At 60.1% G+C, this 25069-nt stretch overlaps 3 protein-coding genes and 1 long non-coding RNA gene across 10 annotated transcripts in view; 1 reads left to right on the top strand and 3 right to left on the bottom strand.

Moving 5' to 3' along the window:
* Window positions 1-502: 502 nt before the first annotated feature.
* Window positions 503-4316, bottom strand: LOC308196037. Its single transcript, XR_013952036.1, has 2 exons — window positions 4072-4316; window positions 503-2068 (listed from the first exon to the last, which is right to left on the bottom strand). It is a non-coding gene; the product is annotated as an uncharacterized lncRNA (long non-coding RNA).
* On the top strand, window positions 2064-6918 carry LOC308196035 (prostaglandin E2 receptor EP2 subtype-like). Of its 3 annotated transcripts, XM_080594451.1 has the most exons (3): window positions 2064-3614; window positions 4323-4566; window positions 5375-6918. In XM_080594451.1, exons 1-3 carry the CDS (start codon window positions 2763-2765, stop codon window positions 5995-5997), a joined length of 1719 nt encoding a protein of 572 aa, XP_080450577.1. In that variant the 5' UTR covers window positions 2064-2762; the 3' UTR covers window positions 5998-6918. The 3 variants fall into 3 exon arrangements, with proteins under 3 accessions (XP_080450577.1, XP_080450579.1, XP_080450578.1); XM_080594453.1 differs by lacking the exon at window positions 4323-4566; XM_080594452.1 differs by lacking the exon at window positions 5375-6918 and having other exon boundaries at window positions 4323-5373.
* A 5569-nt stretch (window positions 6919-12487) lies between these two features.
* LOC308196602 (uncharacterized protein) lies at window positions 12488-15760 on the bottom strand (the record flags this gene model as incomplete). Its single annotated transcript, XM_080595742.1, has 3 exons — window positions 12488-13502; window positions 14821-15089; window positions 15669-15760. The coding sequence occupies 3 exons, from the start codon at window positions 15758-15760 to the stop codon at window positions 12715-12717; spliced, it is 1149 nt and encodes a 382-aa protein (XP_080451868.1). The 3' UTR covers window positions 12488-12714.
* Window positions 15761-18013: 2253 nt separating this feature from the next.
* TXNDC16 (thioredoxin domain containing 16) overlaps window positions 18014-25069 on the bottom strand; it is a 42291-nt gene continuing 35235 nt past the window's right edge. For all 5 annotated transcript variants that reach the window (XM_080594110.1, XM_080594109.1, XM_080594112.1 and 2 more), the window contains 4 exons: window positions 23747-23885; window positions 22996-23156; window positions 21177-21367; window positions 18014-19764 (listed from right to left, as the gene is read on the bottom strand). In XM_080594110.1, coding sequence (XP_080450236.1) covers window positions 19475-19764; window positions 21177-21367; window positions 22996-23156; window positions 23747-23885 — 781 coding nt within the window. In that variant the 3' untranslated portion in view covers window positions 18014-19474. The remainder of the gene's footprint in view (window positions 19765-21176; window positions 21368-22995; window positions 23157-23746; window positions 23886-25069) is intronic.

Genomic DNA, 25069 nt, shown 5'->3' with positions numbered 1-25069 from the left:
GCGCTCTCCCCTCCAGCCCACCCCTTTGGCAGCCCCGCTGCTTTGTGCCCCGAGGCGTGCCCTTGCCCGGCTGGGGGCTTCAGGAGTCAAAACCCAGCGCCCTTTCCCACGACCGAGCGCCGAAAATAAATAAATAAATCCCTGAGACCTGCCGTTCGGTTCTACAGGTCCTGATAAAGCAAAGACGCTCGGGGCTGGCTGCAGGGGTGAGGGCTGCAGGGCTGAGCCTGTCCTGCTCCTGCCCACTGGTGCTCAGCAATTCCCGGTGGGCCCCTTTGCACCGGGGTGCCGCAGTGCCAGCGAGGCGCAAAGGGACGGATCCGGTGCTTAATGGAGGCGAGCAGGAGGTGCTGCAGTGGCTCGAGCCAGCGATGCTCCTTTTGGAGCTGCCCACAACCCTCCGGCACCGCCAGCTGCCCCCTCCTGCGATCAGGGTGTCTCTGGTGTCAACGTCCCCAGCGTCACCTAACCCTGTGGCCCGGACATAAACTGAGCACAGCTGATTTATTTATTTATTTTTTTTCAGCTCGTGAAATCCAGGCGCAGCTTCGCAGAAAGCTCATTTCCCAGCAACATGCCTAGTTCTTGCACGGGGCCCTTTTTTTATTGTCTGCTTGCATTTTTAAGCCCTTCCCGAAGTCGGAAGCCGCGTGCCTGGGCAGGCTGCAGCGCCGCGGCTGCCAGGCACCCGAGCCAGGGCGCTCAGCCCGCGGGCTGTACGACACCACGAGCCAGTGAGCGGTTTGCATTTTTTTTTTTAACCCGTGCACCCAGGTGCTGGCGCTCCCCAGGGCCCAGGGACACGTACCTGCCCCGCTGGTGCTCAGCCCGGCTTTCGAGCAGCTGCTGAGCCAGGCTGCTTCCAGCACTGGTGCACCAGAGAAGCGCCGGGGCTGGGAATGCTTTGGGAAAACGTCTGGATTTTCTTTGGAAGGAAAACAGTGTCTGGGTTTTCTAAACAGACGGGCTTTTGATTTAAAAGGCTCGAAACCCACCCGCGCGGGTCTCCTGATTTAACAACCCGCCGCGGATGGAGCACGGTCCCGGGGCAGAGCACCCCAGGGGCTGCGTCCTCCCGGCCCCAGGGTTTACGTGACATTCACGCAGTGCTCCCCCAAGCCCGGAGCTCTTCTCCGAGTGGGACAGCCCCCATAAATCTCCTCTTAGGGGAAAATGATGCCAACGACCCTCGGGGAGACATATGCTCCTTGTTAGGCGCGAGACACGTGGAGATAAACATGGAAGCAGAAGGGGGAAAACAAACACTTCCCAAGAAATGGACAGATCGTACCAAGTGGCACGTTCCTGGTTTTGAGCTCAGAACAGGGACGGAAAAAACAAAAAAGCCCAGCAATTTTCCTATTAGTGCAAAAACGTCCCCTCAGAGGCAACTGTCGGTTGAGAAGCCCGAAGCCCCAGATGGGTATTTAAGGCTCCATTAGCTGCCAGGAAAATGAGCTCCAGAACCTGCCAAAAGCCCTTCCTGAGCTGCGATAGCGAACACCAGAGAGGAGTGGGAGGCTGGCAAGAGCCCCGGGGCAGCCACCCCGCGGGAGGGCTTCTGCTCGTAAGGCGCACGCCGCAGCCTCCCCGGGCCGCTTACACCGACCAGGCCAGGATTAGGCCCCGGCCACTGTTTTAATCTGCTTTTTGTGGGCTTTTTTGGGAGGGGCTGAGCGTGGCAGGGTCGCATCCAGCCCTCAGCAGCCTGGGAAGCTGGGGGGACATCTCCCGACATCGGACGTGTCCGTGGGCATCGGTGCTCAGCGGGATCAGCCCCACAGGGGGCTGCGGAGGTCCCGGGACGGGCATTTTCCTGTCCCACAGGCACACAAAAAACCTCTTTCCCTCCATCACATCCCTCGCACTCAGCCACGGGGCCGCGGAGGGCTGCGGTGGCCTGTCACCGGGAGGTGACGGCTCGCCGAAGGAGCCTCTCCGGCCGCGCGAGCAGCAGAAGCAGCCCGAGGAACGGGAGCCACGCGTCGGAAGCGAAGGTGCTGTCGCAAACCGCGTCTCACCCCGCCGCTGGAGCTCGCCTTCGATCGTGTTTCCTTTACGAAGTTTCCTGTTGCCAAAGGGAGTTTTACAAAAGCAACGGTGAAAAAGGCGAGCGTGGCAGCGCGCGGCGTGCCCACGCCGGAGCCGAGCAACGCCGCCGTGTCTCAAAGGGGTTTTTTTTTGGGGGGGAGGGCACGAGTGGGGACAGGCCCCCGTTAGGGCACGGGTAAAGGGGTGCCCCCGCGTCCTGCCTGAGCTGGCTCCGTGCCCGGTGGCCGAGGGAAGGGGCGAAGTGGGGAGAGGGTCGGGGTCGTGCCGGGGGAAATGCAACGCAGCGGCCGGGCTCCCTGCGCCAGCCCGCGCGCCCAGCGGGCACCGGCACCGGGAGGTTTCCCGGGGCTGCTGCTTGGGCTGGCCGAGCCCCCCCGGGGCAGGCTGAGGGCTGGGGGCTTCCCCCTGCCCCTCTGGGCTCCCCCCCAGCTGGGGGGGTCCCCAGGGCGAGCAGCAGTGCGGTAGGAAAGGGGGGGCACCCCCCGCGCCCCCGCGCGCCCCTTGGCCACCCGGGCACCCCAACCCGGGGAGGGAGGGGGGGGGGGGGCGCTCCCAAAGCACCCCCGGGGACTCCCGGAGCATCCCCGGGGCTGGGGCCCGGCCCCGGGGCGGGGCGGCCCGGGAGGGGGGGCGGCGCCGCGGGGCCGAAGCGGGGCGGGGGGGGGCCGGGGGGTGCGGTCGGGCGGCGGAGGCGCATTCGGGCGGCGGCGATGAACGGGACGGGCCGGGAGCCGTGCGAGCGCGGCGAGGCGCTGGTGGCCGGGGCCCGGCCGCTGGTGAGCGCCCTGATGTTCTCGGCGGGGCTCCTGGGCAACCTGCTGGCCCTGGGGCTGCTGCTGCGCTGCCGCCGGCCCCCCCGCGCCCGCCCTCCTTCCCTCTTCCACGTCCTGGTGCTGGCCCTGGTGGTCACCGACCTGCTGGGCACCTGCTCGGTCAGCCCCTTCGTGCTGGCCTCCTACCACCGCAACCTCACGCTGACCGCCCTGGCGCGGGGTGGGCACATCTGCCTCTACTTCGGCTTCGCCATGAGCTTCTTCGGCCTCGCCACCATGCTCATCCTCTTCGCCATGGCGCTGGAGTGCTGCCTGGCGCTGGGGCGGCCCTACTTCTACGAGCGCTTCCTCAGCCCCCGCACGGGCTCGGTGGCCCTGCCCGCCATCTACACCTTCGCCGCCGCCTTCTGCTCCCTGCCGCTGGTGGGCTTCGGGCGCTACGTGCAGTACTGCCCCGGCACCTGGTGCTTCATCCAGATGTACCTGGACGACGGGCGGCACGCCGGCGGCGCGGAGGCGGCCGGGATGCACGTCACCTTCTCGCTGCTCTACGCCACCCTGCTCCTGCTCCTCATCCTCTCGGTGCTGCTCTGCAACCTCAGCGTCATCAGCAACCTGGCCCGCATGCACCGCCGGGGGCAGAAGACCCGCCGGCTGGCCACGCCGGAGCAGCCCCGGGCGGCGGGGGGCGGCGGGCGGTGCATGTTCTCCATGGCCGAGGAGATCGACCACCTCCTGCTCCTCGCCATCATGACCATCACCTTCGTCATCTGCTCGCTGCCCTTCACGGTGAGTGCCACGGCCTCTCCCAGGGGCCGAGTCCCCTCCCCAGCATCCCCATTTCTCCTGTTGTGAGGCTCCCCTCTCCCTCCACTGCCCAAAATTCGAGCTCCTTCCCAAAGCTCGGGAGACCTTGGGTCTGCCGCAAACCGCGGGCGATTCACGATGCTCGCGGGGAACGAGGGATTCTCCCGCACACCCCCAGTGCTGCAGCCACCATCCCCTCCCACAGAGGCTTTGAGGCCAGGCAGGGGTGGCACCGCGTGTCCCAGGCACGCCGATGTCCCCTGGGGCCACCGTCCCCAAGGGCCACGTGCGCTCGCTGCGGAGGTGCGAGCGGTGGCAGGGCGAGGAGCGAGACACGGAAAGGTGGGGATGGGGATGGAGGAAACCCCTCTGGGCTGGGCTGGGAGGCAAGCAGCGCGTACCGGGGCCGTGTAGGCGCAGTGCCCCGTGCTCTCCTCACCTGGGGGCTGCTGTTCACCCCTCCGGGCTGCGTCTCACCGCCGGCGGCGTCGCGTGCTCCCCATCACCTCCGGCCGCGGCTCGGGAGGCGCGGAGCCTTGCCGTGTGCGCGAGCCCTGCGGCGATGGGAGGCTCCTTTGCCGTCGTTTAGTTCCCATTAGAAGCGAGCCCCACTAAGGTCGGGCGTGCTGCCAGCACTAATTTTGTGCTCGTGGACTTAAATGGACGCTACCTTCCCTTTTGCGCTCACAGAAGGAAGAGTCCCGAGGGAAGAGAAAACAACCGCAGCCTGTAGCCAAGCCAGGCTGTCTGGGTTTTAAGAGAGAGAAAAGACAAAGTGGCGATGTCCGGGAGCTCGCAAGCATCCCAGGAACCAGACTCAACATCCTGAGAGCTCCCGTCAATGGGCCCACGCGTGCCGGGCGGCTCTCCCAGCGGCCTGGAGGAGCCCAGCTCTGGATGCCGCGGTCGTTAGGCAGCGGGACCCTTTGGCCGGGTCTGCTCAGGACAGGCGGGGTGGGAAAGTGCCGCTGATGGGGATCCCATGGGCCCCGTGGTGGCAGCTCTTAGCCGTGTCCCGAAACGCGGCGGCTTTTCCTTTCCCATTGCCCGGCTCCCACGTGGCTTTGCGTTTGGGCAGCGCTTTGGCATCGTCTCAAACGGAGCCGCCAAACGCTGCCTCCCGGGCGTGACACTTTCTCCTCTGGCCCACAGCACCCACCCTCCGAGGAGCAGCACGCGAACCCAGACGCTGCCAGCCCACAGAGCCACGAACCCTTCCCCCCCAAAAAAAAATCCCCAAGCCGGGGGCAGGCCGGCAAGCGCTGCCGACCCCGAGCGGTACCCGGCGGACCCCAGGCGCAGCGGGGACGCTCGCACCCCCCCCCCGTGCCCCCGGGTCCCCATCCGAGCATCCCTGCGGCGTGGGAGCGAGGGGGTGGCGATGGGGTGAGTAAGGCGTGCTGAGTCACCCTTCCAGGAAGCCCCGTAAGCCGCTATGAGTCGGCACACGCCAGGAAGCACCGCACCGGGGCGGCCCAGCGCCCCGCACCCGATGCGTCCCGTGCCTTTACCCATCCCGTGCAGCCGCAGGTTCTCCCGGCGAGACCTGCGCACCGCTCGCCGCGCCCTTAACCAGCCGCCGGCTTAATTGCATTTGGGCTCGGCGAAGCCTCGCTGGGCGCAGACCTGGCTCTCATTTGCAGGAAATTCGTTTAAGCCGGTGGAAGCAGAAAGCGCGCTGTACGTGGCCCCCAGGAGAGCAGGCCCGGCGTTATTTCCCCCCCCCCGTTGTTCTTTTGCAGGTCTGCGCCTACATGAACAAGTTCAGCAAGGGCAAGAACTACGACTGGGATCTCCTGGCGCTGAGGTTCCTCTCCATCAACCCCATCCTCGACCCTTGGGTCTTCGCCATCCTGCGGCCGCCGGTGCTGCGGGTCCTGCGCTCGGTGCTGTGCTGCCAGCTGTCCCCCGGCAGCCAGGACGTGCACACCCCGTCCCCCGCAAAGACGAAACTGGAGACGAGGCTGGACCCCAGCGGGCAGTAGATCCGCCAGGAGACGTTGCCAGGCTGGGCTGGCTGGGGTGCGGTGCAGCCCTCGCAGGTGTTACCGAAGTTTTATGGCCCCTGAGAGACGTCCCCGCTGTAGGGTGGGACGGGGCTGCGCCCGGTGCCGCCGCGTGTCCGGGGAGCCGCGCGAAGCCGGTGCAGTGTCCCACAGGGCAGAAAGCGCTCGCTGTGGGATGGGACCGGAGCACCTGGATGTCACCACTGCCACGAGACAGGGCCATTCCTGCCCTGCGATGGATGCACGCCGCATTCGGACACATCAGAGAGGGGCTGAATCGTGGGGTGACTTGCTGGGACACCGCAGCCGCTGCGTGCATGGCAGTGGGCTGGCCAAAGGGGCCGTTTATGGGGCTTTGAGCATCTCCAGCCACCTCCTGCCCCTTCCACCCGCATCCCCCGGGATGGGACTGCTGGGGAAATGGGGCACAGCCCGTGTGCCTTTTGCCACTGTCCTCCCAAGCCGTGTCCCCGGGGTCTGCTCGTGGAGGCGCGGGTCCTGTAGGGGCAGCTGGCTCAGCCCTGGCCGCAGGCACCCGGGGACCAGGCAGGAGAGGAGGCAGCTGCTATGCAGGGGAGGAAGAAGCTTTTGCCCCTCTTCTTTCTTTCCCCTTTGTCTGGCAGCCTGCTCGCCCAAGGAAAAGCACTTTATGGGGTGTAGCTCTGTGTGTCCGTGTCTATTTGTCGTCCCCCCCCCCAGCTCCCAGCAATTTTAGGCTCCGGTCGGTGCCAGCCCAGCGTGTCCGAGGGCGCGCCGGGCAGAAAGAAGCTGAGCTTTGGCCTTTCTGTGTGCTGCCATGGCATGGGGAACCGCGGGGCCTCTCCCAGCTCCCATTTTGCGAGGAGCTTTCTTTGTCCTGCGGCAATACAGAGCCTGGCTGGGAGCAGGAGGTTTTGGTCGCAGCCACGCGTCTCGCCCATGCCCAGGGCGATGCCGCCGAGGGGTTTGGGGTTGGTGTGAAGGAGGAGGGCTCATCCTCGTGGGTCCCACCAGGGCAAGGAGCACCAGACCCCCGCTGCCTTCCCCAAGGGGGGCCCCGGCCTGCCCGGTGGCACCGCCACCCTCCGAGCCGCCGCCGGGCTTGTCCTGGTGCTTGTCCCGCTGCCGCTGGGGAGCTGCAGCATCCCCCGGCCGTGGCATCTTCGTGCTACTGCAGGTGGAGCGCCTTGCCTGCCCGAGAGCTGCAGCTCCGCTCAAAAAGCCCAAAAGCGCAAAGATTCGGAGCTTTCGTCCGTGTCGGCCGTGCGAAAACCCTCCCGTAATAAATGGCATCCCGAGGAGCCGGCTGCGTCGTGGTGGTGAGTTTGTGCTGAGGCCGCACCCCCCCCCCCCACCCCGGTACGGGGGAAGAGAGGGGCTGAGAGGGGAGACGTGCCCGCAGCCCCCCCAAACGGGGAGAACAACCCGGGGTGTGGGGAGTCTCACCGTCACCCAGGCGCCTGGGTCCCAAAGCCAGGGAGAGGGGCTGACAAAGCTCCTACCTGTTATCAAAACACCAGGAAAAAAAAAAAAAAAAAGAAACAAAACGCCCAACGCAACGGCTAAAAAAAGGGCAGGATCTATGTCACGTCTGTCAGCCAGCCAATATCCACAGGAAGTTTACTGGCCTCCGAAATGCGTGTGGGCAGATGTCAGGCGTGGGGATGCTATTGCTCAAGGCCCGCAGATGGGTTGCTGGCGGCTCCTGCGGCTGGGGGGGGGGGTTTGGGGGGGGTTTTGGGGGGGGGTGAGCACGGGCTGCCCGTCCCCCAGCTGCTAGCTCCATGCGCTGGCTCCTCGCTCGTGCAATTAGCTAATTAAAGCCCTGGGTTTCCGGATTCACGAGGCTTCTCCCCGCTGCCCACACGTGTTGCCCCCCCCCCCATATTTTTCCCCACCCGTGCCCACAGCCGCAGCAAAGGGCAGGGCCGGGGGGCTCGGCACAGCCCCCGGTGTCCCGGGGGGGCTTGAGGAGGAGCCGAAACCCTCTGGGAACGGCCGCGAGTCCTCGTGCTGCTTTGCCCGGCTGGTCGTGACACGGTCGCTCACGCTGGAATTTCGGGACCGGTTGCTTAATCCTAAAGCAGCAGGAAAAGCTGCCGGGCATGTGAAGGATGGAAAAACCCAAAGCTTTGCAGGGCTGGGGGGGCTGCATCCCCCCTGAGGCGTGCGGTAGCGGGGGGACGAGACCACAGGTTCCCAGGGTTATCCGTGGGGACAGACGGGACGGGACGGGACGGGACGGTCCCATTCTCGCCGCAGGCTGGGCTCTGCCAGCCACCAGCCCGGCTGCTGACCACTAATTGCTGCCCGCTCGTTTTTTGGGAGCTTTGTGGCTTCCCCAGCAGGAAGCGTGGGGCTGGGAGGTGACTTCCAGCTCCCGTCCCCCGGCACCAGCCCGGCAGCGATCAGCGATGTCCCTCGGCTTGTGCCCCGGTGTCCCCGGCCCCTGGGCACGCAGGGTCACCCCCAGAGCTGGAGGAAAGCTGCCGGGTCCTCTGCCAGACCAGAAAAGCGCCCAAATTAGAGCTCTGCAGGGCCCAGGAGAGCCCCAGATTGGTGTGTCCTGAGCCACGAGCCTGCAGAAAACGCCGCTTTTATTAGCGTCATGAAGGAGCCATTACAGCGGCCAAATTAATTCGACTCTCGTCATCTCAGCCGGCATCTGCTCCGCTTAAACGCAGCGTGCCCAAGCGTCGCCTCGCTGCCTGTGCCCTTCCCTCGACGATTTCTCGTTTCTGAGCCGGGGAGGGGACGGGGACCCGCTCGGTGCCCCCGCAGAGCCCCCCTAGGGCTGCAGCGAGCCCTGCCCGGCTCTGCCTCGCCCTTGGGCTGTCCCCCCGCAAGGGGAGCGGGGCCCTGCGCCTCGCCGTGCCGCAATTTGGGGACACTGGGCTTTTTTTCCAGCAGCAGGGAAGACGGGAGGGGAGTTTCCCTCTCGCTTGCTCATTTTCCCTTGGCTTCCGACTTGTTTTGGAATATCTCCTCCGGAGAGCCGCGGGGCCGGGCGATCCGAGCGCTGGCAGCGAGCGAGCCCTCCGCTTCTTGGCTGCTTTGGGCTCCTGGCTGAGCCTCGTCCTTCCCAGGGCTCCAGCAGCTCCTCCGGAGCCCCACGTCCCTCTCTGGGGGCTTGGCAGAAGGGGACAAGGCTCGGGGGGGGGTGGGAACGTGGCAGGGGCAGCGAGCCCGGCTGGCCGGAGCTGTTCTCAGCTCTCTGCGTCCCCGTGCGCTAACAAGAAACGCTTCCAGCCCCTCTGCAACCCATTTTCCTGGGTTTTTCGAGTCGCTTGTTAGCACCAGGGACCAACACCGAGCACCCTCCTCCTCCAGCATCCCCAGGGCAGGGCTCAGGCTGCATTTTACCCGGAACCCACTTAGCAGGGGCATCACCCCTTCCCCGGAGCAGCCGGGGCACCCCAAGCATCGCAGCCTCACAGCCAGAGCCTGGAGCAACAAATCCCCGATCCAGCCCATCACAGGAGGTCTACAAGACCTTGGGAACAGCAAGGACGCGAGCGGGATTACTTCTCAGCGGCCATATTTTCAGGTTTTTTTTTGCAATGTATGAATGATATTTATGTTTATTTTCATTTTCATGGATTTTGGTGGCTCTGTGCAGCCCCGCAGCGGTCGAGGTCTCCCCCCAGCACCTCCAGCGGTGCTGCCTTTTGGCTTATTGGGGGATTTTGCTCCTCTGGGCTCCCTGTCCCACCCGTACCTGGCCACGGCTCCGATGCAGGAGGGAGGAACACGGGAGGCAGAGGCACAGCTCAGCCGGCGGCCCCGGGGGGGGGGACATGGTGGGGATGCTCCACGCTGGGAAAGCGAACCGCGGGGACACCCGGCGGGCTTGGCAAGAGGATCTCCGGCTGCTTGAAAGCACAAGGGGGACATTTGTGTGAACCCTGCGAGGGCAGGGAGCTAAAAATACAGCCGCCGCCGCCCGGCACGAGAGCAAACCCTCCAAGGCCGCCGCTTGTTTGTTTGCTCCGGGGCTGCGTGCGCACGGCGAGCCCCCGCCGCCCCGGCGCTCGCCCCCGGAGAAAGTCGTCCCGGCTAAGAGCATCCAGCTGAGGCACGCAGGGTTGTGTTTTCCCAGCTTCCTCTCCCCGTACGACCGCTGCGTGCGGAGTGAAGACGGATCACTTTTTCCCCAAGCAGGGTAATTTGGCCGTGAGGGCTCTGCCAGCGCCACGGATGCTGGCGGGAGGGATTCGGTACCCGCGGAGCAGTGACCCACGGACTGGAGGTGTGCCACCCCGCGAAAAAAACCATCAAAGCCGAATTATCAAAGCCAAAAATTACCAAGGGCTTTCCCCTGTGCCCATATAACCTGCTGTGATGGCAAAGCCCCCACAGGGGGGGTCGGGAGGGAGGTGACCGCCCGGTCCCTGCCCCGCAGCCTGACGTGTGAGCGCCCCGGGGAGCCGCGAGGGCTTCACGTGCCGGGCTGCTCGGTTTTTGAAGTGGGTTCCTCTGAATCATGGAAACATCCGCGTCCACCCCAGCCACGCGGTCCGCGGGGAAAAGCAGCCGAGCCGCATTTCCCAAAGCAATCCGAGTCCTCCAAACCAGGAGACTAAACAGTGTCAGAGCCATGTCAAGCATCTGGCCGCATCTTTTATAAGCTACGACCCACGGCTGAGCGTGCCGTATCGCTCCCGCCCTGCCCCACACGCTGCCTGCTGCTATCTCTCCTGCAAACCAACCCCCTTTTATCAGCTTTTTACCCCCGTTAGCAGCCTCAAGAGCTGGGCCCGTGCGAGGGGGAGAGCAAAGGTCCCGGGATTTCGGAGCCAGCCACGTGCAGAGCAGACAGGGCCGGGCAGACCGCAAATTTGGGTAGTCTGGGTCCCCGAGAGCAGCTCCCACCTGGCCTGGTTTCGCTGCGGTTCAGCTGCAGAAGCTGCCAGTTTGTGGCTGAAAGAAAAACCCCTAAAAATAGAAAAAAAAAAAAAGAGGTTTGTTTCTCTGCTTTGCGAGCGATGCCTTTCGGTGGTCACCACGCCAAGCCACGGGGCACGGCGCTGACGGTGGGGCCGAGGGGGTGCTGAGCAGGAGACCCAGCAGGACTCCGCACTTCTCCGTGCTATGGCAGCAAATCCTCCCGGTGCTGCAGCCCCACTGTCAGTTCGGGAATCTCCAGAAAAAGAACAAAGGCTGGGGCTGCTGCGGCCACGAACAGGGAAACCACCTGCGTGCCGGGGCTGGGGGGCCTCCTGCTCTGGGCGCAGAGCCCGAGGGTGCTGCTCGCCACGCGAGGGAACCCAGCCAAGCCCCACACTCCCCCCATCCCATCCCCATCCCATCCCCTTCCCATCCCCGGCCCTGCAGGCTCCCGGAGCAGTTACTCACGCTGAGCATCTGCAGATTTATCACTCCCACCAGCTGCTGTAAACAGCCCCCATCACACGCAACCTCCAGCCGCGCTTTTCCCAGCAAGCTGCTGAATTTATATATATGTAATATATATATATATTTTTTTTCTGCCCGCCTTGCTCTGCACGGGATTTGCAGCCCGGGAACGGTGCTGGGTACAAAGCACCACAATGGCAGGGCAGAGAAAACCCCTGCGGATGCCATTTCCCTGGAGCTCGACACCCCCAGGTGATGCTGAGAGGGCACGCGAGATTTTTGTTTCTCTTCCCACGGGCAGGAGGGCTGGCGGTGGCCGGGCCAGATGTGAGATTTCAAAGCAGGCAGAGTTTTGAGCAGAGTTAAAAAAAGAGCCAAGGGCTGTGTTTACACGGGGCCGTTCCCGAGCTCTTTGGTTTTCCCCGTGTTTATCCGCAGTGCTACCAGAGCTCCGGCCACACAGAGACCGGGGAGCGATGGACTTTGTCGTGCCGAGTGGATGTATACACGAGGGAACGTTTATTTGTCACGAGCAGCTGCTATTTCCTCCCCTAAATGCCTCTTCCATCCGATCGGGGATGGGAAAGGCCCGTTTGCGGCCGTGACGGCTCTCAGACGGCCCCGGGGATGGAGCTGCTCCGGTCCCGGCATTCCCGGCACGGGCACCGGGCCCCCGGCCACCGCCGTCCCCGCAGCCCCCGGGGCTGTCCCCAGCCGTGCCACCACGGCCGCGGGTGGTTTTCGGTTCTTTTCTCGGTGGGGTTGGTTGTTAGCATGGGTCGTGAAGAGCTGCAAAGTTTGTAACTGATGATCTCGCTTCGACCCGAAGTTGACTCTCTTTTATTCGGGGCGCTGAAGCGCCCTGGCGTGGTGCATCCCTTCCACGAGGGGTTTTCAGGCACACGTTCATCATCCAGCCCCTTTTTGAGGGAGCTCAGCCCTTCTCAGGCACTGCAAAGCCCCAGGAACCGTGACCCCAAGCCCTGGTAGGGCCGATGGGGACACGGCTCTGGCCACCCCGTTGCTCCTTTGCTGCTTTTCCCCGGTCGGGGGGAGCAGCTCCTCTTTTCTCACACTTTTCCGAAGTCATTCCGTGTTTTTAGGAGGGCAGGCTAAGCCGGGAAGGATTTTTTTCGTGCGTGTGTGTTTGTTTTGGGGCCTGCCTTTGCAGTGCAGCACTCAGAGCGTTTTTTGGGTCACATTTTACTGCTTTCTGCCCCTGCTCGGCCTTGCCAGAGCCCTGCTGGGATCAGGAGGGCAGGATGGGGCCGTGTGGTGCTGGAGGGCACAGCTCCACCAGGAGCGGGGAGGCCGCTGGGGAATGTCACAGCCTCAGTTTTACCCTGGGACTTGGCACTCGGTGCATTTTTCTAACACAGCCATCCCCACCCCGCCCTGCCAGCAGGTCCCTGTGGGGTCCCTTTGGGGTCTGCACCCTCACAGAGCGCACCCGGACCTCCAGGAGGTCCCTGTGGGGTCCCTTTGGGGTCTGCACCCTCACAGAGCGCACCCGGACCTCCAGGAGGTCCCTGTGGGGTCCCTTTGGGGTCTGCACCCTCACAGAGCGCACCCGGACCTCCAGGAGGTCCCTGTGGGGTCCCTGTCCTGGCGGAGGGGAAGGTGAGGACTTCAGGGGGGGCTCCTGTCCTTGCAAAGGGGTCCTGGAGCCCTCATCCTTGCTGGGGGTCATTGCGAGGTCCTCATCCTTGCAGCGGGTTTCGGACCCTCGCAGGGCATTTTTTTTAGGACCCTCGCAGGGCATTTTTTGGGAAAACCCGTGCAGCTGGGTGCGGAGGGCAGTGGCTCTGCCAGTGCCACCGGGAGGCTGGAAGTGGCCTCGCTGGGGACAGGGGGAGCGGCGGGGGGTCCTCAGGGTGCTCTCCGCTGCGTGAACACGGGGGGAAGAGGAGCCAGCTGGCCCCATTTCTCTGTCTCTTCTGGATGTGCCCGGCCGGAGGAATCGGTGAAGCTTGGCCATCGGGAGCTTGCTGGGTTGTGAAGCCGTTCCCAACCCCAGCTCCTGACTCATCCCCCGGCACAAACCACGGGGCGAGGATAAAAGGATCCTCGGGTTTCTGGCGGCTTTCCCTGCGTGGAACCTGGGCTTTGCTGTCACGGTCACACTTCTGGGTTTTCCACCCCAAAATTGCACCGAGGGCGTCATCCAGCAAGCCACCCCCTGGGGTAAATCTGAGACGCGCAGGGAAGAAAATGACCTCGGCTTGTTTCTTCAAAGGTCGCTGCGCTCGCTGCTGCCTCCTCCCCGACCCCAGGAGAAGAGCAGGGGACCCGGAGCCCTTGCGGGGTCCGTCCCCAGGGGGTCCTTGGCTGGCCTCGGAGCCCCCCAGGTGCCAGATCCGCTGCAGGTTGGGGCAGGAGAGGGCTGCGAGCTGGCGTTTGCCACTCTCCTCCCTAAGAACCCGCGGGTTGAGCCGCGGTCGGTCGCACCCCGGGGTGTTACCGGAGCTGGTGCCCACGCTCAGTGAGCTGGGTTGGGTTTCTTGGCCCTCCTGGAGAAACCAGCGGTGGCCTGGGGAGAGAAGAGGGGTTTTTGAGCGGGGGGGGGGAAACGTAGGGCCGTGGGGAGGGTGAGGAAAAGGCTGGGCTGGGGCTCTGCGCACACCATCGCCGCCGGCGAACCGGAGCCAGATGCCGTGGGTGCCTGCTGCAGGCACTGCTCTGGAGCACGCAGCGGCTTTGCCGGAGGAGCCAGAGCCATTTCCAGCCCCCGGGCGGATGCGTGCAGCGGGGGATCTGCTGCCTCCCGGAGCTTTTCCCCCTTACGCCCAAAGCAGCACAGACACCAGCCCACGGGGATGCTCGGCCCCAGCCCCCGGGCACTGAAGGATGCTTCTCGGCGGGCTGCCCTGAGCAGGGTGTGCTGAGCCCCCCAGCTCGGCGGGGGCCGGCTCCTCGTCACCGCTGGGAGGACTCAGACCCCACGTGCAATGAGTGGCCAGGTGCTGGCCGTGTCCCTCCCCTACCTCCGTGCCCGGGGCTGGGAGCTGCCCCGCGCTGGGAGGCCCATGGATACCGCGCTGGCTTTGCTCCTGAAAACACTTACAGTTATTTTTGGGCACTAACTGCCTCGCTAAATATTTGCCTTGGTGTTAGCGCCTGGCCCCGCTCACCCAGAGTCACCCAGAGCATCTCTCGGGGCTCACCCAGCCCTCCGAAGCTCCCATTCCCCAGCAGGGTCACTCCCAGCGAGCCCGGCTGCTGGAGACAAGACCCCAGGACCTAAAACCCAAAAAGGGACCCGAGGAGGTGCCGTGTGCGGCGCGCAGCGAGGCTCTGCCTCCGCTCTCCTCCTGGCAGGGCTGCTCGTGGAGCAAAACCGGGCCAGGGCGTCGCGGTTTGCAATCCCTTCTCCAGCTCCGCGTGCAAGGAGCTGCCGTGGCTCATCCGTGGCTCCGTCCCCACCGGGGGATCTTGGTTTTTTTTACAGGTGCATGTGCAGAACGAGCCCGGCGAGCCCAGCCCAGGAGCTTGGGCGCCAGCCAGCAGAGAGGAACAAGCCCTGGTTTCACGATACAACTGTTTGTGTTGCAAGCAAGCCAAGGGAGCAAAGGCCCTTCCCCACCTCTGCTCCGTGCCGGGGAGCTGGCCGTGTCCCTCCGGGATGGGATGTGGGGACCCTTCCCAGCACGGCCCCGCGGGGAAGCCGCCCGTGTCCCACCACCCAGGGCTGAATCACCGTATTGCAGCCGCTCTTTCAACACCCAGGAGGGATTTGGCAACCCCACGAGCTATTAATAGAGCCGTGCTGTTGTCCAAGGGCCCCGTGCTGCGCCGACGAGCGCGGGAGAGCAAAGTAAACTCCAAGGGAGGCGAAGCACTCAGTTTACCTAAGGAGAGGTCAGGCGAGCGGGGAAATAACCTGTCGAGGAGCTGGAACCGCAGCGGTGCCCTCTCCTCCCTTATCGCCTCCTGTCCCCGCGCTGGAACAATGAACAATGAAGGCAGCGACGTGGCGCCGGGGACGTGCCACCTCCACTCCCAGCCCTGCACAACCCTCAGGGCTCCCCTGAGCCGGGCTGATCCAGGGGGAAATTCACCCCGGAGGGGTGGCCCCTTCTGGGTCCTGCTCCTCCAGCTTGGTCTCCCCTTCCTCGGGCTTCACCCCCGCCCCGGGCACGGCGGCCACCCTGCGAGGAACCACGGCTTCGGGTGCCGCTCCTACCTGCCCGCAGCTCTCCCCCGGCCAGCACCAGGAGCACAGCCGTATTTTTAGCGGTGGAAGTGCCAGGCGGACACGCTGGCAATAAGGAAACCCAGCCCGCCCCACGGCCACCCGTTATCTCTCAGCCCAGCTCCATCCTGCCCCCGTGCCCTCCCTTCCCCAGCCGTACGCAAGCACAGCTCCTCTGCCATCCCCAGCCGCGCCGACACCATGCCAGCTCCTCCCTGTCTCCCGTCCCCTTCAGCAGTGCCAAGGCCACTGGGATCGCAGCCCCGGGTGCCGCAATGCTTGGGGGGGTCACCCTTTTAAAACCGGGGACCTCGGTGCCCCTCGGGACCTGGGTGGTTTGAGACAGCCTCAGCAGGAGGTGAGCTCAGCTGGTACCTCTCACTCGGCTGTGGCTCCGTCAGTGCCAGGAGGAAGGCCTGCCACCCTCCTCCTCCTCTTCCTCCTTCCCCCAGCCCTGCCAGACGCTGCGTCCCCGCGGCACCAGGAACCGCTGAGCACAAGCACCGCAAGCCAGCCCCCCGGCTCTTGTCCTGGTTCACATCCTGGCAGAGCTGGCAGCCGCCCGCACGCCAGCACGTGTCCTTCCCGTGCCCCATCCTCTCCCCGCAAGCCTCCTTCCGCTGGCTTTAACCAGCCTACAGCTGTATTCCTGGTGTGCAGCCGCAGGGAGCGGGGCTTAAAGGGCGGTGTGGGGCACGGGGACAGGGATGGGCTGAGAACTGCTGAGTCCCGGGGCCTGCAAGTGCTTCGGTCTGCCGCCCCTCGGCCAAGCCATGCACCAGGGCCCTCTGTAGTAGTTACTCTTACATCTCCTTAAACACGGAAAACCCAACGCGTACCCTAAATGATCCCTCAGGCCCTCTAGCAAGCACCCTGCTCCTTCCCAGGCGATGGTGACGGCTCTGCAGGCAGCTCACGGCGCATGGAGCGCTTCATATTGTCTGGGACAGAGAGCTAAACTGCTTTGCTCTCAGGCACAACCACGTAATCCATTATTTTGTACCATCATCTTGTCTTCTGTTCAACGACTGACATCCGAACCCCCCCTGAAAGACTTCCAAAGAACCGAAGTACTTGATATGTCCACCTCTGACTTTTAGTGCTGCAGTACAATCAAAAGAAGGGCGTGATATAAACCCCCAAAATGTCAATACTTTCCATCAATACAATCTATCAGGAAACCTATCGGCTCATCAGCTCATTGTGCACCTCGCTAGCATCATCTTCGGAGACAGAGACCTGCGGTTTGTCCACACAGACACGTTTTAATGTCAAATGGTTGAAAAGGGAGCTGATAGCATCAACGTTCACTGTGATTGTGCTTCCCTTGCCTATCAGCATGTGCCGGGACGCAAAGAAGATGTAGATATGCACGCCATCCTGCAGCGATCGCTGGCTTCCTTCCACTGCTCTGAATTCCTCCTCTCCAGCCTGGTGGGGCTCACTCTGTGCCTCGCAGCCGCCCCCGGGACTGCAGAGCTCTTCTTCCTCGGGCTCTCTTCTCACTCCCGTCCATAAACACACACTGGGCTTTGCTGAGCACTTCTTTCCGTGTTGGTCTTTCCCCAGGGCCATCGCTATTAAAAATAACATAATACAGGGCTGCTTCTGCCAGCGACCGGGAGTGCTGGAGGATGCAGACCACAATCAAACTGCTCCCAGGACTCGGAACATTTTCTCCCCGTATGTACGTATCCTGGCACATATATGCCTCCATAGATTGCCTCCATGCTCCAAGTGCCTGCTAGCGCCGCACAATGGAAAAGACATTTTGTGTTTAAAGAAACAAACAAGCTCGGAGCCAGGCCCGTGCAACCCGATGGGGTGCAGGACCCTGCCCCACACCCGTGCTTGGGGTCAGCAGCTCCATCAGACGCGGCGGCCGGCCAGCTCGATGCTAGCAGCACGTCCCTTCCCTTCCCCGCGTCACCACAGGGACCTGCCGGTTTCTTTCGGGGTTCCCGGCGCTTCCGAACCCCTGCTGGGAGGCTCGGGGTTTAGGGACCCCACTGGCGACGTGGGCGCTGAACCCCGTAGCGCTGCGACTCCCCGGCTCTTAGGCTTGCTACGGCCACCGCCCCCGGCAGCAAGCAGGCCCTCAGCCACCCGCACCCCCCCCCAAGATATCCGATTCCTGAACCCCCACGGCTTCGATGGCAATTCTCCAGGAAGAACTGAGCAGCACCCTCAAAGGCAGCAATTTTTCCAGCCATAACCGAGATGTGGCACTGACCCCTAGTGACAGGCTCCTGCCCAGACACCGCGTGGCTAAGGTCCGCGATAAAAAAAAAATTAACGCGCTGCCAAGAGCAGCGGGGATCCGGGAAGACTCCTCGGATTGCACAAAATCTGCTGAAGTAAGGGATCCTCCTGCCGTAGGCACGCAGAGGCTGAAGGAGCCTTCCTGGAAGCGCGCTTCCACCCTGGGCACGCTGATCCGGGACGTCAGGCGCTCCACGCACCGCAGCGCTCGCAACCAAGACGAACGCCGAGTGATTAAACCGGAGATAAGGGTTTATTTGAGACCGAGGGATAAGCCCAGATATCGTACTTTGCCTGCCTGAAGCGGGAGAGTGATGCAGCAGGAGGGAGAGCAGCAGTGGTGTCACTGGGGGCAGCGGTGGCAATGCCCCCCGTACCGCTCGCGGAGCGCGGTGGGACGGCTGCTTGCTGCCGAGGAACGGCAGGAACTCACGGAGGAGAACTCGCCGACCTCCCCCTTCCCCCTGGGAAAGTTCTGCTGCACGGCAGACTCCGTTCTGCATACTGCAGCTCGGTACTTTAAATACATATATTTTGGCCCCGAGCCCGGTCAGTAAGTCCAAAAACGGCCTGCTCCAATTAAGGGCTTCAAGGAGAGCACAAGAGTAATGGTTTATTTCTCGGCATTTCAAAATACTCCCAACCACGCAGGCTGCTTGCAGGATGGGAGAGAGAGACTTCACAATGCTCTCGGTGGTTCCTTAACACCATTTTTTCCCCCCTCACCAGGAACTTCAGAGCCGTTAAGGAGGAAGATCCGACCCTCCCGGCACACCTCGGCAGTGCTGTGGAACAGAGCAGGTTAAAGGCAGTGGGAAGAAGATTGTCGTGGCCACCAGTGGGATTAGACAGAGCTTCCCTCTGACCACACCGCGCTTCTCCCCAGCTCGCACCCCAAGATGTCTCGCAGCATGGAATGACGGACCTTCTGCTGTCTTGAGGAAACAAGCAAGGGCTGGAACGCCACTTCCCCGGGCCCTGAATCTCCCAGTCCTCACCAGAAGGACGTGGAGCGGCTCTGTCACACACGGGAACAGCCTCTCCCCAGCACCGCCAGCCTTGCCCCTCATCTCTCTCCCCTCGTTTCTGTACTGCTGGCCTTCCCACACACCTCATTCCCCGCACCGTCCTTGCCTCAGAAGGCACCAACCTCACTGCTGTTACTGAGACCACAGAAAAATAGCAGAGGCTGTAAATAACCCCCTGGGCTTGCAACCAAGAAAATGCCAGCACTGAGAAAAGCCATCGCCCGATCTGCCCACCCTTGGGCTTTGCTGGCAAATATTTGTGCTGGGTACTCACAGCTGCTGTGATGACCCGAGTTCTGGCCTTCATAATAAAGCCACCTTAGCCAGATACCGCTGTTACCCCCGAGGATGCACGCTAATGAATTCAGTTCCCGACTCAGGTGTAAACAGCTGTGTGTCAGTTTAAACACTGCAGATTTGGGGTGAGTGGAACGTTTGCCCTCGCGGCTCTGCGTAGTCACAGGGCAGACCGAACTGCTTATCGAGGGCAGAGCTCGCCGACAGATCTGCCGAGCCTCTGCTGGAACCAAGGGGAGAGAAGTGCTCTTTGTCCCGGAATCACTCACTCTTCCTGCCCAGGGTAACCAGAGCATCTTGGTGAGATATACAGAAACCGTACAGAAGGGCTGTGCTGATTCAACTTTTCTGGCACGATTTGTTGGGGAGGCGAGCGCTCCGCGTGCACGGTGAGCTCACCCTGCCGCTCCGTTAATTACCAGGCGGGCAGAACTCCTCGGCAGCCGCCTCCACGCAGCTCTGCTCCCGTGATTTGCCGTGAAATGCGATGCGGACAGCACCCAGGAGGTTGTACGGACACATTTCTGGTGTGAGAAACACCAGGTTCCACAGAACTACCAACGCAGCGCCACGGGGAACTTAAACTGAAACTCGGGGGCTGTTTTATCCCCTCGCCACCAATTTACAGCCAAACTCCCTTCTCCCTCTGTGTTGCAAAGGCTCACCGAGGGCTGAGAAAGTGAGAAGAGTTTTTTCTGGGCACTGTCCCGCAGCCCTTCGCTCTCACAGCTCACTGTGTCTCTTGGCCTGCTTTTCCCTCCCTGCCAGCCTCGGGGCTGTCCCACGCAGATCCCTCCCAGGGGACTGGACTTTCTCTGCCTTCACCCCAGCTTCCTCAGGCGTCTCCTCTCGCACTGTGGCCTTCTCTTCAGAGCCTTCTGGCTGCTGCTGCTCCTGCCCGTCCCCGTGGCGGTAGGAGGCACGGAGGGTGAATTCGGGCGCTGTGGTGTCCATCATTTGGAGGAAATCGTAAGCAGGAAGAGGTGGTTTCCAGTCTTCCTCAGACAAGGTACCTGAGAAGTGAATGCAGCCGCTTGTTAATGAGTTAAGAGGCTGTGATGTGACCCGCTTTGCAGATTATTTCCATTTCAGACCAAGTATAGCTTTTCCGTGCTTCCAGTGAATGCAAAATTAAAGATCTTTTTTAAAAGATCACTTTTATCGCCACGGCTAACACTGACACTCAAACCAAACTGACCGCAGATGCATTAACATTTACTGGAGCTGGCCAAGGGCTCCTCTCCTCAACGGCCTGCTCCTACGTCCTCAGAGCTCCAAACTGTGAAGCTGACGAGCAGCAACACTCTGTGCCTCTCCAGCAGTGGACGGGCCTCAAATAGCTATGTTAATGAGTGCATTACTGAAATGTCATTAGGCACGGAGGGAGACTGCTGTCTCTGCAGAGAGGAAGCAGTACCACTAAGTGAGGATGCTCTTTAATTTATGCTTTTAAGGCTGATCGCACAGTTCATAGTGCTTAAAAGCTTGAGAAGGGAGGCTGTGATGGCTGGCACAGCCCTTGGCCGTGCTGCCCAACCGTCAGCACACCCCTCTGATACCCTGAAAGCTGAGGGATGGTCCCTAACTGGAGACCTAAATGTGCAGCCTTTAGCAGCGGAGATGGAAAGAGGTGGGGGAGACGGCTGGGTGACAGCGTGGCAGCAGCCCTTGCTGGGTCAGCAGTGATGGCTTTGGGTACTGAGACATCCTACACACGTCCTACCACACGTCCTACCCATCCAGGCTGGTGCTGGCGTTCGGAAACAATCGCTTTGAAAGGCTCATTTTGAAATTCATCACGGATCAAAATCCCCACTGCCTTTCGGGAGCCTGAAGCAGGCTGTCAGCCAGTTATTCCCAACCCCTCCCGTGGCACCCTGTGGCTACGTGTAACGCTTTAGGAAGGCACATTTGCCTTTCCTCAAATCTTCAGCAGCTGATCAAGGCAGGAGGGACTCGGTGAAAAGCCTGCCAACCCTTTATGTTGCAAAGACCACAGGAAAACACCAGCTTCCTCATACTCACCTGACCAAAAAAATAATGTTGGAAGGTGCCTAAAGAGCAGCTGTTTCTTACCCTGACAACTAGGAGCCAGGAGACTTTTTAATAGCAAGCACTGTTTCAGCAAATCTGTCCTCAGCAAGCGGAGAGCACAGCCAGCTTTGGGGATTATTACAGGGAAGAGATGTCGATTCAGAACTATTCATGCTTGGCTCTGAACATTAAACAGTCCCGAAGCAAACTCGTGAGTATGGGTATTCTGTTCTGGCCGGACTATTTGTACTGCTCCAACTCAAACTAGAATAGCTAGTTTTTCCATCATTAAATTCCAGGACAGACAATTTATTGCACGGAGCATCTTCTCATAAACAGACCAGAGCTAAGAGTGCACACTTAGGAACGTTTCAAACGCTCGTCCACTTACTGCTGGGAATCTCCAGTCCTGCCTTCAGCTTCTCCAGCCAAGACAAGATGTTTGTTTCGGTGACAGACTGCTCTGGTGGGAACTTGAACACTTGACCCCCAGCATGAAGGTTCACCCAGACGAGAACAGGCAACGAAGGCACGGTGGCAAAGTATGCCTTCAGGACCCCGTGGCCCACCGGAGTGTTCCTCCTGGTGAGAAGAAGAGATTTCGACTCGCTCAGCAGCAGTTTGGCAGCAAACAGAACATGACCAAGAATCAAGGAAGTGCCGAAGCCCTTGGGCCACATCCAGCAAGGCACACGAACACAGTTTTACCTACGGGACAGCTGTAGAAGCTCCCAGCAATATTTATAGGCTCAGTGACTTAAGCAAGCCATTAGGGTCTAATGGGGAGATAGCGGACAGCAGGAGGAGATGCGTGAGGAAATCCTCTAGCAGGAGGAGCAGCGAACCGCTGGGATAAATCCTGTAGGAAGGCGTGAAATTTGCTCCACCAGAAGTTTCGAAGAACAGGAGAGACAGAAATGACACAGCGGCCCCCACTGTGGTGAGCCCCTGTAGTGTTATCTGGGGGGAGAACCCCCAGCTCCCTGCAGAGCCCCTGTAGTGCAATTGGGGGGGAGAACTCCCAGCTCCCTGCAGCCTGGCTGCTGTCACCGCCCTGCAAGCAAGGGCAGGAGGTAACGCAGAGGGGTGTGCTCACGCAACCCAGTCCCTTGGCAGCAACAGGGCGGTTTCCTACGGTCAGCAGGCAGCGGTGAGGAGTCGGAACGGCAACTTCCCCAAGTGCCAGAGAGCCACAAGAGGACATCTGACTGAGACGGAGGGACAGCAAGGACACGGAGATGACGAGGCCTTCAGGCGCTATTTTGAGGCTCAGTGGTGCACGGGGTCTGAGCTGGCTCTCACCATGGGAATGAGATCCTCTTTCTAGGACTGTGTTACTCTTTACAAGCCAATGGTCATATTCTGCCTCATGTGGAAACACTCTTGCCCTGACAAAGGACAGCCTTTTCTTTCTCAGTAAAGGCGAACAGAGGCAGATGCGTAGGTGGGGAAGTTCCAGGGGCTCTCATTTCTTGCGCATTACTGGCACACAAATCGTCCTCTCTTTGAAAACATGTGCATTTCCCTTTAGCAAAACTTCAGCCCACGCTGCTAGGCACTTCCCAGACTTCAAAGCACGTTATGATTAAGACAGTGAGGTGTCTCTGGGCTTGGGCAAAACAAACAGAGGCTAAAAACTGAAAATGCACACAGGAGGAGGGGATTAAAAAAAAAATCCCTTCTTCTACAACTTTTTATTTCTTAGCTCCTGGATTCATTTTGTTTCTTCAATATTTTTAAGGTTGTCTTATAGGGCTTCTTCTGGGTGTCCCTTCTTCTGGAAACTTTTTTTTTCCTATGGTCAGCAATCACTAATTGCCCTGCTGCGTTTCCCTCTAATTGCTGATGGAATAATTGCTTTAAGACACTCCAGGAGTGTCTTAAGTAAAAAAAAAATACAAATAACTTCAGTGCCAGGGTCAAACTACCATGCTGTATCTTTCAGAACATTTTATTCTACTGACAATTATTTCTGCAATCAATTAAGGTTTTACTAATTTAACTTTTTTGTGCAATTTTGCAGCTGCCCAGAATACATACTGAATCATTGCTAAATGATTTGGCCTCCCAACCCATGATGATTTCAGACCAAATAACCACATTACCAGATAGATAATGTTTTGAGAAATTGCGGACTCATTTTATTTTCTTGCCCCGAAATGCTAAGAGCAATTTAATGGAAAGAAACAAAGAGGTTTCTGCATACTCACAAGTTCAACCAGCAAGGTACAAACGCTTGCTGGGGTATCCCTTTTGCCAGCTTCAGCATTTCCTTGCTTTCCAGCTGACCGATGTCACCATCGCTAAACAAGATGAGGAAAGGCTTCCTGAGCTGCAAGTAGTGAGGCAGATTTTGCACGGTGATTTCTGGCTGCAAGACATCAAAACAAGAAATTGGGGTTTAGAGGGAGGAGAGAGCAAGACAAAATTGGGCTTTTTGTTCTTACATGAGCGAGGCAGGGGCTAAGCAAGGCTGTAGGGTCCACGTTGAATGCAGGAAGCTCAAAACCAAGTATGGACAATGGGTCTTGGGTGCACTTTGGAAATGTCTAACACCCAGCCCAAGCGTGAAGGAGGAGCAGCGCACTTTGAGATGAAGGGGGGTGAGCAGAGAAGCAAGGCAGGCTCAGCCCAGCTCCACACAGCTTCTGAAACTCATGCGCAAGAGGCAGGGAGCAGGCCCTGCAGGAGGCCAAGCCAAGGCCACAACAGTGGGGCTGGGACTGTGAGCAGAAGCCAGCTGAGAGACTCCCAGGTCTCGCCCCATGAGACCACGCTCCAAACAACAGATTCTTGTCCAGGCTGTCTGGTCCAAGTCATAAAGCACACATACAAATGTAACTCAGCACGATAGAAATAACGAGCAAACATATTTATTCTGCGCAGCTCCATGCCATAATCAGAGCTTCTGAAAATGACCGCAATGGAAAAAAAAAACAGGTTTTTTTTTTTTTTACTTACAAACGTGTCCAGCAATCTGTATCTGATCATCTGCACGATGTCCTGAGCGCTCTCTTTGGACAAAGCGATGCCTTCCACGCTCCGATCTCCGCTCCTGGCAAGGAGGAGGGCTGGGGGAGACACTGCGTACTTACGGGACCTGAAAAAGCGACCGCAACAAGAACTGGGCACGGGATTTAGCGCACACCAAACCTGCTGCACGCAGAGCTGGCATCCTCACGGTTAAAAGTGGTGCTGGGGAAGTGGTGCTGGAAACCCTGCCGTGCAGACCACCTGCAGGAGGAAAGGGTCCCGAGCTGCCCCTAACTGCCTCCCTGCACGCCACATTTTCCATCGTTCCCTCTCCAAGTCCCTGCACAGTCCCAATGTGAGCCGACAGGAAATAACAGTGAAAAATCCACCACAGTCTAAAGGATTTGCCGGCGTTTACCTTTCATTTTCACACCTAAGGTGTGCAAATATCCACGCAGCACTTTACAGCATCTCCCAAGCCATAGCAAACAAGAGGCCTGAGGCTGCACCTGATGGACACCAGCCTACAGGAACTGGGCTCCATGTGCTGATTTTTGTCTCGGTGGGCATGTGCAGCGTTGCTGAAGTCCAGCACTACGTTACAGCAACACGCACAGCCTCTGAACTTGCTCTTAGCAGAGAAACCAGCCCATTCCTTGTTCCCCAATGCTCTTCTGGTAAAAGGGTTCAAGAGTATTTAAAGAAAAGCTGAGCAGGTGGAAAGAGCAAAAAATAGGAGAAGTCTGGGCAATGAAAGGACACAGACCACACCAAGACGGGTGAGCAATTTTCTGGAAGTTTGAGGAACTTCAGCCCTGGGGGTTCCAGATGTCACTGCCCAGAGGAAGGGCGAAACTGAGGAAGTAAGCCGCCTCGACTGCTCTGGGGGCTGTCTGTAGTTTATTTTTCGAAGGCTGGTGGTAATTTTTCAGAGACTGAGGCACTAAAATTACTGAGGAAGTGAGCCCACGTGAGAGAGGTATCGGAACTTTTCGGGCTGTGGAAGTTGCCAGGTAGCATGCGTTTGATTTCCTTTTCAAAGGTAATCTGCCTTTTCTTTTTTCCATATGAAAAAGGTGCAACACAGGTTCATCCTACAGCAGAACAGTAATTTTTAATGAAGGAACGCTCATAGAAAAGTCACGTTACAACCAATTGCATTCCCCTCTGTGGTTTGCCCAGGCAAATCCAGCTTGGACACCTATTTTAGCAGTTCTGAATGGGATAGAGATATGTTCAAATTTGCTTTAAAGATCTCGGTGTTTGTTGTTTTGGGTCACAATGACAAACAAAGTGAAGGTGACTGCAGAC

The sequence above is a fragment of the Anser brachyrhynchus genome, assembly GCF_964034855.1.
Source record: "Anser brachyrhynchus genome assembly, chromosome: 5".
NCBI lineage: Eukaryota > Metazoa > Chordata > Aves > Anseriformes > Anatidae > Anser > Anser brachyrhynchus.
This window is presented reverse-complemented; position numbering and strand designations above follow the sequence as displayed.

Excerpts from the sequence above, each read along its gene's own strand:
- LOC308196035 (XM_080594451.1), top strand. The coding sequence starts at position 2,763 with ATGAACGGGACGGGCCGGGAGCCGTGCGAGCGCGGCGAGGCGCTGGTG. Across the intron at positions 3,615-4,322 it reads TCTGCTCGCTGCCCTTCACG|AAGGAAGAGTCCCGAGGGAA; the intron begins GTGAGTGCCACG and ends TTGCGCTCACAG. Across the intron at positions 4,567-5,374 it reads CAGCGGGACCCTTTGGCCGG|GTCTGCGCCTACATGAACAA; the intron begins GTCTGCTCAGGA and ends GTTCTTTTGCAG.